The sequence below is a fragment of the Salvelinus sp. IW2-2015 genome, linkage group LG37, assembly GCF_002910315.2.
Source record: "Salvelinus sp. IW2-2015 linkage group LG37, ASM291031v2, whole genome shotgun sequence".
Lineage (NCBI taxonomy): Eukaryota > Metazoa > Chordata > Actinopteri > Salmoniformes > Salmonidae > Salvelinus > Salvelinus sp. IW2-2015.
The window spans coordinates 10,518,153-10,537,734 of record NC_036876.1 but is presented as its reverse complement, the minus strand read 5'-3'; the positions used below and the strand labels follow the sequence as shown (position 1 = coordinate 10,537,734).

General features: G+C 42.6%; 1 protein-coding gene across 1 annotated transcript; it reads right to left on the bottom strand.

The window, feature by feature from the left end:
- Positions 1–2,404: 2,404 nt before the first annotated feature.
- LOC111960457 (uncharacterized) lies at positions 2,405–19,013 on the bottom strand. Its single transcript, XM_023982468.2, has 6 exons — positions 18,855–19,013; positions 14,017–14,049; positions 5,158–5,223; positions 4,958–5,032; positions 4,676–4,858; positions 2,405–3,630 (listed from the first exon to the last, which is right to left on the bottom strand). The coding sequence occupies exons 2-6, from the start codon at positions 14,027–14,029 to the stop codon at positions 3,293–3,295; spliced, it is 675 nt and encodes a 224-aa protein (XP_023838236.1). The 5' UTR covers positions 14,030–14,049; positions 18,855–19,013; the 3' UTR covers positions 2,405–3,292.
- Positions 19,014–19,582: the final 569 nt, after the last annotated feature.

Genomic DNA, 19,582 nt, shown 5'->3' with positions numbered 1-19,582 from the left:
ATGGTGGATTAGCTCCACCAGTTTCCCATGGATCGTCTTGCGCAGCCCCCTGCCTATTTGCATAAGGCACAGACAAGAGAGATATGACAAACAAACCTGGCACAGAGTACCGGCTGGCTTTTTCATTAACTCCCTCCTCTCTGAAGAACCGTGCCGAACACCACACAAACACACGGTCTCTCTCAAACTGTCACACCATCGTGCATTCAGACAACAGGGGGCGCTTTAACTCAGGAGACGACAGAAGATACTGCCTGTCTGCTATAATGGGATTGGAGCATAGCTGTACAGCATGTGCCAAATGACAAAGTCCGACCACAGTAGAGACATGTAGGCCTATTCTTCATTCGATCATAGTGATTTTCTAGTGAAGGAATGTCAACAGCAGGATCCCCAGGAGGAGGTGAGACAGGTTGGTTTTCTTTGTTCTGCCATTTCCCCCAATTCCTTCTTTGTAGGAGACCTTGTCCTTATACCTCTGTACAGTACATCCTCTTTCACGGTGGTAATGTTCACCTTAAAACATCTTTACCATACAGTGTACATCACATAGCTGTGCTGCACTGCTGTCGGGCAGCCAAGTTCCTATCAAGGCCCAGATTTATGGCATGAGATGCATTCCTTGGCTGCGGCGGGGACCGTTTCGTTGAAATATGAGAGGAGATGCAGGGAACACAGTCGGAACACAAATGACAAGCTTCACTTCGACTTACCCCTTGTACTGTTACTGTAAGCCATGTACAGTATATTTTGCTATAACTGCAGCAGGCGAAAACTAAAATGTTATAGYGAGTGGAGTCAAACATGTAATATATTATAATACAGTAGTTGAATGTGTTTGGGTGAAAAACTATAGCATTTTTCTGTGTTATCGAACAATCATCTTCAGAGGAGGAACTATTCCAGCTATGTGCCGTCTGTCCACCTCATCAGCACGGCTTGTCAGATGATAACCAAAAAAAAAGAGTAACTGTAACCCAGCTGTCATGAAAACCTTTCAAGCGACCACAAAACCCTCTTTTGTTACTGCTGACATGCAGCTTTCACCCTCCTAAATTACATTGGGATTAAATATGTTAACCAAGACTCCTTCCCTCTCCCTCTCTACTCATGTCCAGTCAAATTGGATGCAGGTGTAGGCTGCAGGAGGAGAAAAGGAAAACCAAACTTGTTTGTATTATTCTGGGGCACAAATATGGCCGACAGATATTTGATTTATTTGATTTATTTCACCTTTATTTAACCAGGTAGGCCAGTTGAGAACAAGTTCTCATTTACAACTGCGACCTGGCCAAGATAAAGCAAAGAAGTGCCACACAAACAATAACACAGAGTTACACATGGAATAAACAAGCGTACAGTCAATAACACAATAGAAAAAGAAGAAACCTAGAGAGGAACCAGGCTATGAGGGGTGGCCAGTCCTCTTCTGGCTGTGCCGGGTGGAGATTATAACAGAACATGGACAAGATGTTCAAATGTTCATAAATGACCAGCATGGTCAAATAATAGTAATCACAGTGAACAGGTCAGGGTTCCATAGCCGCAGGCAGAACAGTTGAAACTGGAGCAGCAGCATGGCCAGGTGGACTGGGGACAACAAGGAGTGTGTACAGCTGCAGCGATCAGTTAGCTGCTCAGATATCTGATGTTTAAAGTTAATGAGGGAAATATAAGTCTCCAGCTTCAGMAATTTTTGCAATTCGTTCCAGTCATTGGCAGCAGAGAACTGGAAAGAAAGGTGGCCAAAGCAGGTGTTGGCTTTGGGGATGACCAGTGAGATATAATACCTGCTGGAGTGCGTGCTACGGGTGGGTGTTGTTATCATGACCAGTGAGCTGAGAAGGCAGAGCTTTACCTAGCATAGATTTATAGATGACCTGGCGACAAATATGTAGCGAGGGCCAGCCGACTAGAGCATACAGGTTGCAGTGGTGGATGGTATATGGGGCTTTGGTGACAAAACGCATGGCACTGTGATAGACTGCATCCAGTTTGCTGAGTAGAGTGTTGGAGGCTATTTTGTAAATGACATCGACGAAGTCGAGGATCGGTAGGATAGTCAGTTGTACGAGGGTATGTTTGGCGTGAGAAAAGGAGGCTTTGTTGCGAACTAAGAAGCCGATTTTAGATTTTATTTTGGATTGGAGATGTTTAATATGAGTCTGGAAGGAGAGTTTACAGTCCAGCCAGACACCTAGGTATTTGTAGTTGTCCACATGTTCTAAGTCAGAACCGTCCAGAGTAGTGATGCTAGTCGGGCGGGCGCGGGCAGCGAACGGTTCAAAAGCATGCATTTAGTTTTACTAGCGTTTAGGAGCAGTTGGAGGCCACTGAAGGAGTGTTGTATGGCATTGAAGCTCGTTTGGAGGTTTGTTAACACAGTGTCCAAAGAAGGGCCAGATAGAGAATGGTGTCGTCTGCATAGAGGTGGATCAGGGAATCACCCGCAGCAAGAGCGACATCGTTGATATATACAGAGAAAAGAGTCGGCCCGAGAATTGAACCCTGTGGCACCACCATAGAGACTGCCAGAGGTCCGGACAACAGGTCCTCCGATTTGACACACTGAACTCTGTCTGAGAAGTAGTTGGTGAACCAGGGGAGGCAGTCATTTGAGAAACCAAGGCAGTTGAGTCTGCAGATAAGAATACAGTGATTGACAGAGTCGAAAGCCTTGGCCAGGTCGATGAAGACGGCTGCACAGTACTGTCTTTTATCGATGGCGGTTATGATATCGTTTCGTACCTTGAGCGTGGCTGAGGTGCACCCGTGACCAGCTCGGAAACTGGATTGCACAGCGGAGAAGGTACGGTGGGATTCGAAATGGTCAGTGATCTGTTGGTCAGATATCAAGCGCATAGATTGAAAGTGGTGGTGCAGTTGGTTGTCCCTTTTTGTGATAAAGTATGTCAAACTGCATGATCCATTCACTTTACACACTATCAAACAATTTATCTAACTGGCTTTATTTTGAATCAAAAGGTAGAGTACATAGAATGAAAGCACAACTGTAAATAAACACTTTTTCCTCTAATCATTTTGAAGCAGGCATAATCAACCAGACATGCCTTGAAAAGACGATTAAAGACAAAAGCAGTACTCCAAGATTAAATTATTTAAAGGTATACAGGTCCATTAATACTTTTTATCCACTTTTAATCGTTCCAAGTTCTCTGAAGATGTTTTCTCATCCCCCAAAAATGTAATCCAAAGTTTWAAAAAACAATCAACTAAAGCACCTGTGGGCTACCTTTCATAATAGCTTCCATATGAGTATGACTACTGTTTCTTATCGTATAGTAGAATCTTCGAAACACAAATAAATAGGGTCATGACCTAACAACCACAACCCCAAGCTCTTAAAGATCATCTCAATTCGGACGCATCCATAGAACTTGAGGCCAACCGTTAACAAAACAACCATAAGGATCCATATCAGAGAGGTAGAGAATGCAAACAGGTATAGAGTTTTGTTGCAGTACTCTGGGTTGGTGATGGACTGGTTGTTGCTCCCACTGCAGAAGATATGGTTGTAGCTCTCGTTGGCAATGGTCTGGTTGGAGCTCCTGTCGCTGAGGGTCGGGTTGTAGCTTGTTGTTTGAAATACAGCGAAAACAACCCCACTACCTATAGTAGATAAAGTGGTAGGGAAATAMATGTATAAATATAATATATTTGTATTTATAATATTATTATTGACAGAGTCCAAGCCGGTGTCATAATACCACCATCAGTTGAAATTGGACTCACAGCTCTTGGATCATGGTGGATCCCTGAAACAAATTTCTTCCTTGTAAGGAGAGGAACCTATGTATCAAATTTGGAGACTCTATGAGTCTAGTAGGGTGTTTACATGCTGTTGGAGTGATTGTAAGTTTGGATTTCCGAATTGGAAATTTCACATGAATGACCCTCCAAGTCATAATTACAAATGGGAAACTGAGAGAACTGACCTTTCACCACAGACCTTTCACCTTTTCAACCATATGGATAATGTAGCTAGTTGTACCCGATTTTCAATGTTAAGCAAGATAGCTAACTTTACTATTAGCAATGTAAGCTAGCTTATCAAGCTAGCTAAAATATACTGAACAAAAATATAAAGGCAACATCCCGCAGGTGTAGAAGTCGGATGTGGAGGTCCTGGACTGGTGTGGTTACACGTGGTCTGCGGTTGGACTTACTGCCAAATTCTTTAAACRATGTTGGAGGGGGCTTATGATAGAGAAATTAACAAATTCTCTGGCAACAGCTCTGGTGGAAATTACTGAAATTGCTGTTGTGTGACAAAATATGCCACACCTGTCAGGTGGATGGATTATCTTGACAAAGTATAAAATGCTCACTAACAGGGATGTGAACAAATTTGTGCACAACATTTGAGAGAAATAAGCTTTTTGTGCGTATTGAACATTTCTGGGTTCTTTGATTTCAGCTCATGAAAGATGGGACCAACACTTTACATGTTGCGTATATATTTTTGTTCTGTATACTGTATTTTTGTTCAGTGTATAATAAACGTGTACATACAGCTTTTCATATAATAAACTGTTATATACAAGACCCAGGTAAGGGAGTGCCATGATTGTTCCTTGAAGGAAGGGAGAAAGGATGCATTTTCAAAATAAGTTCAAACAGTGCCACATATGTCTGGATTGGGAATCTCGCTCACCAGCAAAGAGGCAGAACATCAGAATGAGCAGACTGATCCTTATGACCCATGAGCAGAACCCTTGACAGTCTTTGATGGCCATAAACATAGACAGTAACACCAGGACCACATAAAAACATCCCAACCCTATCAGGTAGATAGGGATGAAGAACATAACAGGGCAGTCATTGAAGCACTCAGCACCTAAAGATTGAGAGGTAAGGGAATTTTAGAAGGGTAGCTTTTGCATAATGGTTATGCAATAATGTTTTTGCGAAATGGTATTTCTTCACTACTACTTACCTATGACAAAGTGGACCAAGGGGATAACTGAAACAATAATTGTAACAACACAGCGGATGATGAGAAAGATCAATGCTGGGGGGATAAAGAACAAGGCGTATCAGAATTTTTTCAACGATGGAGATGCATTCACTATTTGTTTTTCATTATTGTCATTATTTGTACAAAGTGTATTTCATTTCAAAGTAACTTCTACTTACCTATAATAATATGGGCGTAGGGGATAATTGAATAGATACTGGTAATGATAATGACACTGATCCATTCTGGGGGAATACATGACAAAACGAATTAGCATTTTCATTAGCATTATCAGCATTTTATATAACAATACAGGATAGGTTCAAATGAAATCCCAAGTTCAAGAAACATTGGGAAATGTGATAATGCCTTCGAAGCCGGTGTTTGGAGGATATATTGGTGAAACTCCAAAAAGTTAAAAATAAAATCAAATAAAAAAGGATGTCACCTCATTTCACCAATATGTCCTCCAAACACTGGCTTCGAAGGCATTATCACTTTTACACAGCGGATTACCAACATATTCAAATAATGATGCACTTGTATTTGTTTAAGTGACATTTTCTCGTGACATTTATTTGGATACATCCATAACAATGAGCTATTGATGCGCGATTTTAACTGGCATAGAAAATGTGCTCTCTCGCCAGGACACTGTTGTTCAGAGGAGCTAGCCAACAACACAGCTAACACAATCACTTCATACTGAAGCTGGAAAGACAAGCTAGCTGCACTTTGTTTTGTTTTATGTTTTCTATTGATAGTTCTTTGTATATATCCATAAAAATGATGCTGATTCATGATTTCGACTGGCTAAGAAAAGCTGCCTACCTGTCTGTCTCATCCCGACTCCTGACACTTTCATTACTATGGGACAGCCGGAGATCGAATTTGAATATTGAAATAATGTTGCACATGTCGGAGAGACAGACGGCAAGGTTTATATGAATATCCACTGTTGAAAATTAAATGTCACAGTAGTTTAAAATAAATTAGACAATGTCTAGATGCTTTTTATAGTGGAGATCAAGTTTCTAAATTGCCTGGCTGGGCTGATGAGACAGTGGATTGTGCAGTCAGATTGAACAGAGTAAATAGGCATTTTGACGCCATAGATTTAGCCTGTAGTAACTTGTGGAATAGACACTGTCTGGAATGTGGTTTTAACCAATCCACATTCAGTATTAGACCCACCCGTTGTATAGGCTGTTAGGCTGTTCGCGAAGGGCCGGGGAAACAGCCCTTAGGAGGATACTATTCACAATAATTCCTATGTTTAAGGGCTTTTATTGCTTTTATAAAATGGTTGCCAACATATAAAAAAAGATGAACAACATGATTTAAAAACTTTATTTTAATCAGTGAATATATTTGTATTCATCCTAACACCATATGATATAGTCATGGCAAAAGTCAGTCGTTAGTTCTGAGATTCTGAAGTTGCTAGCCAAACATGCTGATTGCTATCCCAAAAAATGTATAATATGGTTAATGACTTTGATTGGCGATTTTTGCATTTTTTCTAAGTCCCATTAACATCCGGCGCCGGAAAGAGATGGCCGCCTCGCTTCGCGTTCCTTGGAAAATATGCAGTATTTTGCTTTTTTATGTGTTATTTCTTACATCGGTACCCCAGGTAATCTTAGGTTTCATTACATACAGTCGGGAGGAACTACTGAATATACGATTAACGTCAACTCATCATCGTTCCTACCAGGAATATGACTTTCCCGAAACGGATCCAGTGTTTTGCCTTCCACCCAATACAATGGATCTGATCCCAGCCGGCGACTGTGCGACGCCGTAAAAGGGGAAAACGAGGCGGTCTCGTGGTCAGGCTTCGGAGACGGGCACATCGCGCTCCACTCCCTAGCATACTACTCGCCAATGTCCAGTCTCTTGACAATAAGGTTGATGAATCCGAGCACGGGTAGCATTCCAGAGAGACATCAGGGATTGCAACGTGCTCTGCTTCACGGAAACATGGCTAACTCAAGAGACGCTAACGGAGTCGGTGCAGCAGCTGGTTTCTTCATGCATCGCGCCGACAGAACAAACATCTTTCTGGTAAGAAGAGGGGCGGGGGGTATGCCTTATGATTAACGAGACGTGGTGTGATCATCATAACAACACACAGGAACTCAAGTCATTCTGTTCACCTGATCTAGAACTCCTCACAATCAAATGTCGACGCATTATCTACCAAGGGAATTCTCTTCAATCATAATCACAGCCGTATATATTCCCCCCCAAGCAGACACATCGATGGCCCTGACGAACTCTATCTGACTCTTTGTAAACTGGAAACCACACACCTGAGGCTGCATTCATCGTGCTGGGGATTTTAACAAGGCTAATCTAAAAACAAAACTCCCTAAATTCTATCAGCATATCGATTGTGCTACCAGGGCTGGGAAACCCTAGATCATTGTTTATCTAATTTCCGCGACGCATATAAGGCCCTCCCCCCGCCCCCTTCGGAAAAGCTGACCACGACTCATTTTGTTGATTCCAGCCTACAAACAGAAACTAAAACAACAAGCTCCCGCGCTCAGGTCTGTTCAACGCTGGTCCGACCAATCTGAATCCACGCTTCAAGACTGCTTCGATCACGCGGATTGGAATATGTTCCGCATTGCGTCCAACAACAATATTGACGAATATGCTGATTCGGTGAGCGAGTTCATTAGGAAGTGCATTGACGATGTCGTACCCACAGCAACGATTAAAACATTCCCAAACCAGAAACCGTGGATTGACGGCAGCATTCGCGTGAAACTGAAAGCACGAACCACTGCTTTTAACAGGGCAAGGTGACCGGAAGCATGACGAATACAACAGTGTAGCTATTCTCTCCGCAAGGCAATCAAACAGGCTAAGTCCCAGTACAGAGACAAATCGAGTCGCAATTCAACAGCTCCTCAGACACAAGAGGTATGTGGCAGGGTCTACAGTCAATCACGGATTACAAAAGAAAACCAGCCCCGTCGCGGACCAGGATGTCTTGCTCCCAGACAGGCTAAACAACTTTTTTGCCCGCTTTGAGGACAATACAGTGCCACTGACACGGCCCCTCCAAAACTGCGGGCTCTCCTTCACTGCAGCCGAGGTGAGTAAAACATTTAAACGTGTTAACCCTCGCAAGGCTGCAGGCCCAGACGGCATTCCAGCCGCGTCCTCAGAGCATGCGCAGACCAGCTGGCTGGTGTGTTTACGGACATATTCAATCAATCCTTATCCAGTCTGCTGTTCCCACATGCTTCAAGGGGCCACCATTGTTCCTGTTCCAAGAAGCTAAGGTAACTGAGCTAAACGACTACCGCCCGTAGCACTCACTTCCGTCATCATGAAGTGCTTTGAGAGACTAGTCAAGGACCATATCACCTCCACCCTACCGGACACCCTAGACCCACTCCAATTTGCTTCCGACCATAGGTCCACAGACGAACGCAATCGCAACCACACTGCACACTGCCCTAACCCATCTGGACAAGAGGAATACCCATGTGAGAATGCTGTTCATCGATTACAGCTCAGCATTTAACACCATAGTACCTCCAAACTCGTCATCAAGCTCTAGACCCTGGGTCTCGACCCGCCCTGTGCAACTGGGTCCTGGACTTCCTGACGGGCCGCCCCAGGTGGTGAGGTAGGTAACAACATCTCCACCCGCTGATCCTCAACACTGGGCCCACAAGGGTGCGTTCTGAGCCTCTCCTGTACTCCCTGTTCACCCACGACTGCGTGGCCATGCACGCCTCAACTCAATCATCAAGTTTGCGGATGACACTACAGTGGTAGGCTTGTTACCAACAACGACGAGACGGCTACAGGGAGGAGGTGAGGGCCCTCGGAGTGTGGTGTCAGGAAATAACCTCACACTCAACGTCAACAAAACAAAGGAGATGATTGTGGACTTCAGGAAACAGCAGAGGGAGCACCCCCTATCCACATCGACGGGTCAGTAGTGGAGAAGGTGGAAAGTTTTAAGTTCCTCGGTGTACACATCACGGACAAATTGAATTGGTCCACCCACACAGACAGCGTTGTGAAGAAGGCGCAGCAGCGCCTCTTCAACCTCAGGAGGCTGAAGAAATTCGGCTTGTCACCAAAAGCTCACAAACTTCTACAGATGCACAAATCGAGAGCATCCTGTCGGGCTGTATCACCGCCTGGTACGGCACTGCTCCGCCCAACCGTAAGGCTCTCCAGAGGGTAGTGAGGTCTGCAGAACGCACCACCGGGGCAAACTACCTGCCTCCAGGACACCTACACACCCGATGTCACAGGAAGGCCATAAAGATCATCAAGGACAACAACCACCCAAGCCACTGCCTGTTCACCCCGCTATCATCCAGAAGGCGAGGTCAGTACAGGTGCATCAAAGCAGGACCGAGAGACTGAAAACAGCTTCTATCTCAAGGCCATCAGACTGTTAAACAGCCACACTAACATTTAGCGGCCGCTGCCAACATACTGACTCAACTCCAGCACTTTAAAAATGGGAATTGATGGAAATTATGTAAAAATGTACCACTAGCCACTTTAAACAATGCCACTTAATATAATGTTTACATACCCTACATTACCCATCTCATATGTATATACTGTACTCTATATCATCTACTGCATCTTGCCATCTTATGTAATACATGTACCACTAGCCACTTTAAACTATGCCACTTTATGTTTACATACCCTACAGTACTCATCTCATATGTATATACCGTACTCATACATCTACTGCATCTTGCCATGCCGTTTGTACCACCACTCATTCATATATCTTTATGTACATATTCTTTATCCCTTTACACTTGTGTGTGTGTATAAGGTAGTAGTGTGGGAATTGTTAGGTTAGATTACTTGTTGGGTTATTACTGCATTGTCGGAACTAGAAGCACAAGCATTTCGCTACACTCGCATTAACATCTGCTAACCATGTGTATGTGACTAATAAAATTTGATTTGATTTGATTTGATGCCGGCTCCCTCCCTCTCCCGCCACTCAGTAAATGTACACACCATAAGTTCCAAACAGTCCCACACTGTTACCAGATTCAATATGCCGGCATTTAGAGCCTGGGGACAATGTTACTAGCTAGCCAACTAAAGCTAACACACAATCACATCAAGCTGCTGAAAGGACAGCAAACTGTGCCTTTTCATTTGCCATTTCCTGGATCCTGATAAATGAATTTGCCTGGCTCAGAGAAGCAGTCAGTCTCGTCCACACATATTCATCCTCTATGGCATGATGGAGATCGCAGAACAATAAACTGCAACATTGCTGCGCAGGTCAGAGAATCTGAGCAGCAAGGTTTGGACAAACCCCAACTGTTGCTAACCAAATGCTAGCCTAGTAGCATGGGGAAATACATTTGACATTTTCCAGGGAAGATTAAGTTTATGAATTGACTGGCTGGGTTGTCGGACATTGAAGGCACATTGATCATTTAAATGGAACTTTTAACAGCCATTACCTGGGAATTGTGGTGAATAACTCCCTGCTATCAATCAATAAGCATCCAGGATTCAAACAACCCATTTTATAATATTGTATACAATTTCTTAGCAGTGGCGAACCGTAATTATAGGACCTTCAGAGGGACAAAAAAATCTTCCAATTTGAAATGTTTAAAAAATAATCTCGATAATAACATCACTTAATGCGCCCAACATTAGATCTTCTGTAGTCAGACCATTCTAGTTCTAGAGAAGGAGGAGCAATTATTTATGATGACATTATGAATGAATCCGACAGGCTTGGTGGCGCTTCGGGCTGGCACACACAAAGAGACAGAACCGGCATGGACACAACATGACCCACAGCATAAAATAATGCACTGTTTACACAACATATGGTAGCCAACACCACAATCAATAGCATCAACAACAGTGTCACATCAATGGTGACAGGCTCATGGTGCTGAAAGGACAGCGACTGTAATACCTGTGCACTCCATGGCGCTGAAGGAGAGAACATTTTGGTCAAACACATAGACACGGCTGATAGACAGGAGACAGCAGTCACACACAACATCAAATAATGTTAAAGAATAAGCGGCCCATTCACTCCAGTAGTCCCCATGAAGTCAGAACAATACAAAAGCACCACCATTCCATGTCCAAAATTAAATTGACAAACCAGCTAGTACTTCCATTTGCAAATATATTTGATCACTTTCATCTTTCATCTAAAGTTTAAATGCTAAAATGTTTCACAGTCATTATTTTCAAAGAGATAACTAACAGCAAGCGAACTGGAACAAAAAACAGTGCAACGCACCAGATTATAATCATTTGTAAACAAAATTTGAAAGAAGTGATGCTAAAAAATGTGCAACAACATCCACCTCGAAGTTGATAACAGCTGCTGCAGCCGCTGTTGCCATTGTCACACTACTACAACACAAGCTAGTGAATGTTGTTAGCAGTAGCGTGGGAAAACTACTGCTTGGAACACAAATTATTTTCTATTGCGCTTGCTTCTTCTTCTTCTTTAAGGTTTTATGGCAGACTACAACCTATTAGTGCAGTGGTTCTCAATCCTGGTCCCGGGGACCCAAAGGGGTGCACATTTTTGTTTTTGCCCTAGCACTACACACCTGATTCAAATCATCAAAGCCTTTGTGTATTAGTGTATTGCCACCACCTACTGTATTGGCTGTTATCAGCCTGCTATTCTGTATTATGAATTCATTACCTCTTGCGCTCTCAGTAGTGAGTTGTCTAGGCCTTCGTAGACACGTCTCTTAAAATAAAAAAACTTTCCCATCCATTGCAATTCAAAATGTGATTGGTTCATTCCACTGTCACTCCAAAATTCTGCTCTAACACAGAAGCTGGACAGAGGCCTTCTGTCCAGCTTCTGAAGACCTAGCCAATGGCTGGCTGAGCTAGCTATAGTTTTCTACCCAGAAACCACCAAATAAATGCAGACTGGAGATTTTTCCTTTTCAGTATTAACCCTTCTCTTTCCAACACAAACTGAAGAGATGACATCTGAAAATTATTACAATTACTGTGAAGATTAAATGGAAATTAAAACTAAATGTATGTAAAACATATACATTTTAAGAAATCCTTAGGCCTTTTCTGAAGGCCTAGAAGGCCCTGTCGGTTCGCCACTTACCGTATAGACCCCTCAAACTCAACAAGTTCCACTGTGTTTTTTCATTGTTACCCTCTAAATCAATCAGGGACTGATTTAGACCTGGGACACCAGGTGGGTGCAATTGATTATCAGGTAGAACAGAAAACCAGCAGGCTCTGGACCTACGAGACCTACGTAAGAGTTGAATACCCCTGGTATAGACCCTTGCTATCTATATCTTAGCCATGCCCCCCGGTGGGAGACCTCTGACATTAAAAATATACTACTGTAGCTAGCTACAGTGCCTTCAGAAAGTATTATACACCCCTTGACCTTGACCTTTATCAACTTTTTTTTTGTTACAGCCTGAATTTAAAATGGATTATATCAAGATTTTTATTCACTGGCCTAAAAACAATATCCCATAATGTCAAAGAGGATTTATGTTTTTAAAAATTTATACAAATTAATAAAAAAAGAAAAGCTGAAATGTCTTGAGTGAATACGTATGCAACCCCTTTGTTTAGGCAAGCCTAAATAAGTTCAGGAGTAAACAGTAACATAATCATATAATAATAAGTTGAATAGATTGTGCAATAATAGTGTTTAACATGGTTTTTCAATGACTACCTCAACTCTATACCCCACACATACAATTATCTGTAAGGTCCCTCAGTTGAGCAGTACATTTCAAACACCGATTCAACCACAAAGATCACAAAGACCAAATATTCCAAAACATGCATCCCGTTTGCAACAATGCACTAAATAAAGTAATACTGCAAAAAAAATTGGCAAAGCAATTAACTTTTTGTCCTGAATACAAAGTGTTACAATAAGTTTGGGGCAAATCCAATACGACACATTACTGACTATCACCCTCCATATTTTCAAGCATAGTGGTGGCTGCATCATGTTATGGGTATGCTTGTAATCGACTGGGGAGTTTTTCAGGATAAAAAATAAACGGAATGGAGGTAAGCACAGGCAAAATCCTACAGGAAAACCCGGTTCTGTCTGCTTCCCACCAGCCACTAGAAGATTAATTCACCTTTCAGCAGGACAATAACCTAAAACACAAGGCCAAATATACACTGGAGTTGCTTACCAAGAAGACAGTGAATGTTGTTGCCGAGTTACAGTTTTGACTTAAATCTACTTGAAAATCTATGGAAAGACCTGAAAATGGTTGTCTAGCAATGATCAACAACACATTTGCTTGAAGGATTTTGAAGAGAATAATGGGCAAATGTTGCACAATCCAGGTGTGGAAAGCTCTAAGATCCAGAAAGACTCACAGCTGTAATTGCTGCCAAAAGTACTTCTGTAAAGTATTGACTCAGGGGTGTGAATACTTACAGTACCATTCAAAAGTTTGGACACACCTACTCATTCAAGGGTTTTTCTTTATTTTACTATTATCTACATTGTAGAATAATAGTGAAGATATCACAACTATGAAATAACACATAGTATCCAAATGTATCCAAAAAGGTGTTAAACAAATCAAAATAGATTTTACATTTGAAATTCTTCAAAGTAGCCACCCTTTGCCTTGATAACAGCTTTGCACACTCTGGCATTCCCTCAACCAGCTTCATGAGGTAGTCTAGTCACCTGTAATGCATTTCAATTAACACCTTTTAACAAGGTGTGCCTTGTTAAAAGTTCATTTGTGGAATTTTTTTCCTTCTTCATGTGTTTGAGCCAATCAGTCGTGCTGTGACATGGTAGGAGTGGTATACAGAAGATAGCTCTATTTGGTAAAAGGCCCGTATTATGGCAACAACAGCTCAAATAAGCAAAGAGAACCGACAGTCCATCATTACTTGAAAACAGCAAGGTCAGTCAATCCGGATTTCAAGAACTTTGAAAGTTTCTTCAAGTGCAGTTTCAAAAACCGTCAAGCCACATCGCAAGGGTCTAGAACACAGGTACGCACCTTTAAAGTCCATTGTGAGAGAAGCACACAGACCTGAAAGAAGACACAGGCAATGTAAAATACCCATCATAGCGTATTACATACTTAAACTGCGTACTGTTTACTCATCGTCTATTAATTTTACTTCGCATGAACCCGCATTAACCAGCCTGATTACAGCTAATTTCAAATTTGATTAATTTCTCTAAACTTTGAATAGAATAGGAATTTAGTTATAGGCTGGTTATAGGCGGACTATCACATTTGACCTATACCGTAGTAGACCATATATCCTATTTTAAAATGACAGAAGATGACAGATATTTTAAAATGACAGAAGACAGAAACAGATACAGTACTTTGGTTCCAGTTCAACATATATATATATATATTTTTTGTTTTGTTGTATTTTTCACCCCTTTTTTCTCCCCAATTTCATGGTATCCAATTGGTAGTAAAGTCTTGTCTCATCGCTGCAACTCCCGTACGGCCTCGGGAGAGGTGAAGGTCAAGAGCCATGCGTCCTCCGAAACACAACCCAACCAAGCCGCACTGCTTCTTGACACAATGCCCATCCAACCCGGAAGCCAGCCGCACCAATGTGTCGGAGGAGACACCGTACACCTGGCGACCGTGTCAGCATCCCCTGTGCCCGGCCCGCCAGAGGAGTCACTAGTGCACGATGAGACAAGGATATCCCTGCCGGCCAAACCCTCCCTAACAGGGACGACGCTGGGACAATTGTGCGCCGCCACATGAGCCTCCCGATCGCGGCCGGCTGCGACAGAGCCTGGACTCGAACCCAGAATCTCTAGTGGCACAGCTAGTGTAACAGTTTAACTTTTAGTCCGTCCCCTCGTCCCGACCCGGGCGCGAACCAGGGACCCTCTGCACACATCAACAACAGTCACCCACGAAGCATCATTACCCATCGCTCCACAAAAGCCGCGGCCCTTGCAGAGCAAGGGGAACCACTACTTCAAGGTCTCAAAGCGAGTGACGTCACTGTTTTGAAAGGCTATTAGCGCGCACCACCGCTAAGTAGCTAGCCATTTCACATCGGTTACACTAGCACTGTGATGCAGTGCCTTAGACCACTGTGCCACTCGGGAGGCCGCAGTTCAACATATTTATTAGTGAAACCAAAGTGCTGTAACATACAGTACCATTCAAAAGTTTGGACACACCTACTCATTCAAGGGTTTTTCTTTATTTTTTACTATTTTCTACACTGTAGAATAATAGTGAAGACATCAAAACTATGAAATAACACATATGGAATCATGTAGTAACCAAAAAAGTGTTAAACCAATTAAATTATATTTGAGATTTTAGATTCTTCAAAGTAGCCACCCTTTGCCTTGATGACAGCTTTGCACACTTTTGGCATTCTCTCAACCAGCTTCACCTGGAATGCTTTTCCAATAGTCTTGAAGGAGTTCCCACATATGCTGAGCACTTGTTGGCTGCTTTTCCTTCACTCTGTAGTCCAACTCATCCCAAACCTTCGCAATTGGGTTGAGGTAGAGTGATTGTGGAGGCCAGGTTATCTGATGCAGCACTCCATCACTCTCCTTCTTGGTCAAATAGCCCTTACACAGCATGGAGGTGTTTTGGGCCATTGACCTGTTGAAAAACAAATTATAGTCCCACTAAGCACAAACCAGATGGGATGGCGTATTGCTGCAGAATGCTGTGGTAGCCATGCTGGTTAAGTGTGCCTTGAATTCTAAATATTTGACAGTGTCATCAGCAAAGCAGCCCCACATCTCCTCCTCCATGGTTCACGGTGGGAACTACACATGCGGAGATCATCCGTTCATCTACTCTGCGTCTCACAAAGACACGGCGGTTGGAACCAAAAATCTCAAATTAGGACTCATCAGACCAAAGTACAGATTTCCACTGGTCTAAAGTCCATTGCTCGTGTTTCTTGGCCCAAGCAAGTCTCTTCTTATTATTAGTGTCCTTTAGTATTGGTTTCTTTGCAGCAGTCTCCTCTGAACAGTTGATGTTGAGATGTGTCTGTTACTTGAACTCCGTGAAGCATTTATTTGGGCTGCAATTTCTGAGGCTGGTAACTCTAATGAACGTGTCCTCTGCAGCAGAGGGCCATCATAGAGCTTGATGTTTGTTGCTAGCACTGTCTATAGATCTGTTTATTTAAGAGTGGTTACATTTTTCCAGCCCTATCCCTCAGCTGTTAACCAAAACAGTGACGTGGTTCCTGGTTTGTAATTGTTCGAACTACAGATTGTCCCTTTATTGCTCCCAGTCATAAAAGTAACAGTCACAGTAATAATGAATGATAGTTCCAAAGTCCTCCCAGTGTTGGTGCCACCGTTTCCATGTAATAAATCTGTGCGGCTCTCCTTTGAATTTCGAAATCTCGATGTGGCCCTCGAGACAAAAAGTTTGCCCACCCTTGGGCTAGATGCTTCACAAATTATTCATTATGTTAGTGCATCAGGGTTTAACGCATTTTTATTCACTCTTTTAATTGACTGAATAGACAAAATAAGCTGTCTCAGAAAAAGGTCAGTTCTATCAATATGCCTTAAAGAGGCTTTTCTGCCCATATCAGATATGTCTATGTCCTGTGATTTGTTTTGGTTTCTTACAACCTCATGCTAATCACATTAGCCTACGTTAGCTCAACCGTCCCGCGGACGGGACACCGATCTTGAAGAAGTTTTAATTAAAGAGGCTATACATAACTTTCCCAAGACAGGCTTGCTTTTTAACCTTCCATGTTTATCTTTAAATTAAATGTTATTGTTCATAGAATCATAGTATATGCCTAATGTGGGAAAGGGGAATAAATACCTGTCGTGTTGACATGCTTTTTTGTTTGTTTCCATGACTGGTTTCACATTTGTTTCCAGCGATCATAAGGTAAAATAGATATAAAACAATTGTCATTCATATTTACAAACCCCTTATCCAAACGGATTACTAATTTACCTACAGTGCCTTCGGAAACTATTCAGACCCTTTGACTTCATCCACATTTTGATACGTTACAGCCTTATTCTAAAATGTATTAAATTATATGTTTTCCTCATCAATCTACACTCAATATCCTAAAATGAAAACAGGTTTTAAGAAATTTGTGCAAATTTATAAAAAATAAATAAATTGAGCTCAGGTGCATCCTGTTTCCATTGATCATCCTTGAGATGTTTCTACAACTTGATTGAAGTCCACCTGTGGTACATTTAATTGATTGGACATGATTTGGAAAGGCTATATAAGGTTATATATAAGGTTCCACAGTTGACAGTACATGCCCGAGCAAAAACCAAGCCATGAGGTTGAAGGAATTGTCCGTAGAGCTCTGAGACAGGATTGTGTCAAGGCACAAATCTGGGGAAGGGTACCAAAACATTTCTACAGCGATGAAGGTCCCCAAGAACACAGTGGATGGCCCCCATTATTCTTAAATGGAAGATGTTTGGAACCACCGAGGCTCTTCCTGAAGCTGGCCGCCCGGCCAAATTGAGCAATTGGGGGAGAAGGGCCTTGGTCAGGGAGGTGACCAAGAACCCGATGTTCACTCTGACAGAGCTCCATATTTCCTCTGTGGAGATGGGAGAACCATCCAGAAGGACAACCATCTCTGCAGCACTCCACCAATCAGGCCTTTATGGTAGAGTGGCCAGACGGAAGCCCCTCAGTAAAAGGCACATGACAGCCCGCTTGGAGTTTGCCAAAAGGCACCTAAAGACTCTCAGACCATGAGTAACAAGATTGTCTGGTCTGATGAAACCAAGATTCAACTCTTTGGCCTGAATGCCAAGCATCACGTCTGGAGGAAACCTGGCACCATCCCTACGGTGAAGCATGGTGATGGCAGCATCATGCTGTGGTGATGTTTTTCAGCGGCAGGGACTGGGAGACTAGTCAGGATTGAGGAAAAGATGAACGGAGCAAAGTACAGAGAGATCCTTGATGAAAACCTGCTCCAGAACCCTCAGGATCTCAGACTGGGGCAAACGTACACCTTCCAACAGTACAATGACCCTAAGCACACAGCCAAGACAACGCAGGAGTGGCTTTGGGACAAGTCTCTGAATGTCCTTGAGTGGCCCAGCCAGAGCCCGGTCTTGACCCCGATCGAACATCTCTGGAGAGACCTGAAAATAGCTGTGCAGCGACGCTCCCCATCCAACCTGACAGAGCTTGAGAGGATCTGCAGAGAAGAATGGGAGAAACTCCCCAAATAAAGGTGTGCCAAGCTTGTAGCGTCATACCCAAGAAGACTCGAGGCTGTAATCGCTGCCAAATGTGCTTCAACAAAGTATTGAGTAAAAGGTCTGAATACTTATGTAAATGTGATATTTCCATTTAATTTTTTAAAATAAACGTGTAAAAATGTATAAAAACCTGTTTTTGCATTGTCATTATGGGGTATTTGGTGTAGATTGATGAGAGAAAAAAGGCTGTAAGGTAACTAAATGTGGATAAAGTCAAGGGGTCTGAATACTTTCCCAATGCTCTATAGTTCTTATCAATAGCAATTGTCAATTTATACACTTCTGTGCATGGAGAATGGTGTTATTTCTATCTGGAGAAAAATAAATCCACTTGGAACTGACAGGTTGCTCGACCTTATTCATGGTTTCCTCACCTGTAAAGTCAAATTCAGATTACGGTATATCTGTAGACACACATCCGCCACACCTTCATTGATCCGATCTCCACTGCCAACAAATAGCTAGTGAATAGTATGCTATTCTCATGCTTAAGTTCAAGGTCCGGAGAGAGAAAAGTGCATATTTTAACTTTCCATTTATATTTCTTGAAATCAACTTTGATTGTTGATACATGCATAAACACCATCTGTAGTCCTCTCTTACCTGATAAAGCAACAGAATCCTTTAGGTGAAGACAGACCAAAAGAACTGCTACTGAGTGCCTCTGACTGGATTGTCTGTCACGGTCTTGTACTTTTTTTGATAAAAGACTTACAGCCACGATCTTATTGGCATTTCTTAGTTTTCATTTTCATGGGGGGAACCGCCCTAGCACTCTGATTGGCTTATTTGTCTCAAAGACTTGAACTATGACTAGCCCTATCTGATTTGATGATATTTTGCCAGAGTCTGACCAGGCAATAAAGGAACGTTAGAAAAACAACCGCACCAGAAAATGTTGATGAGCAGACAGGGCAAAAAAATAAATATATAAATAAATGGGTAGCACTTGTCGCACACACGAAGCCATCTGCCCGGTACAGCTGAAACTGGGTTTCATCCATGAAGAGCACAGCTTCCCTGAGACGGTTTCTGACAGTTTGTGCAGAAATTCTTCGGTTGTGCAAACCCACAGTTTCATCAGCTGTCCGGGTGGTTGGTCTCAGATGATCCCGCAGGTGAAGAAGCTGGATGTGGAGGTCCTGGGCTGGCATGATTACACATGGTCTGCGGTTGTTAGGCCAGTTGGACGTACTGCCAAATTCTCTAAAAATGACGTTGGAGGCGGCTTATTGTAGAGAAATGAACAATAAATTCTCTGGCAACAGCTCTGGTGGACATTCCTGCAGTCAGCATGCCAATTTCACGCTCCCTCAAAACTTGATACATCT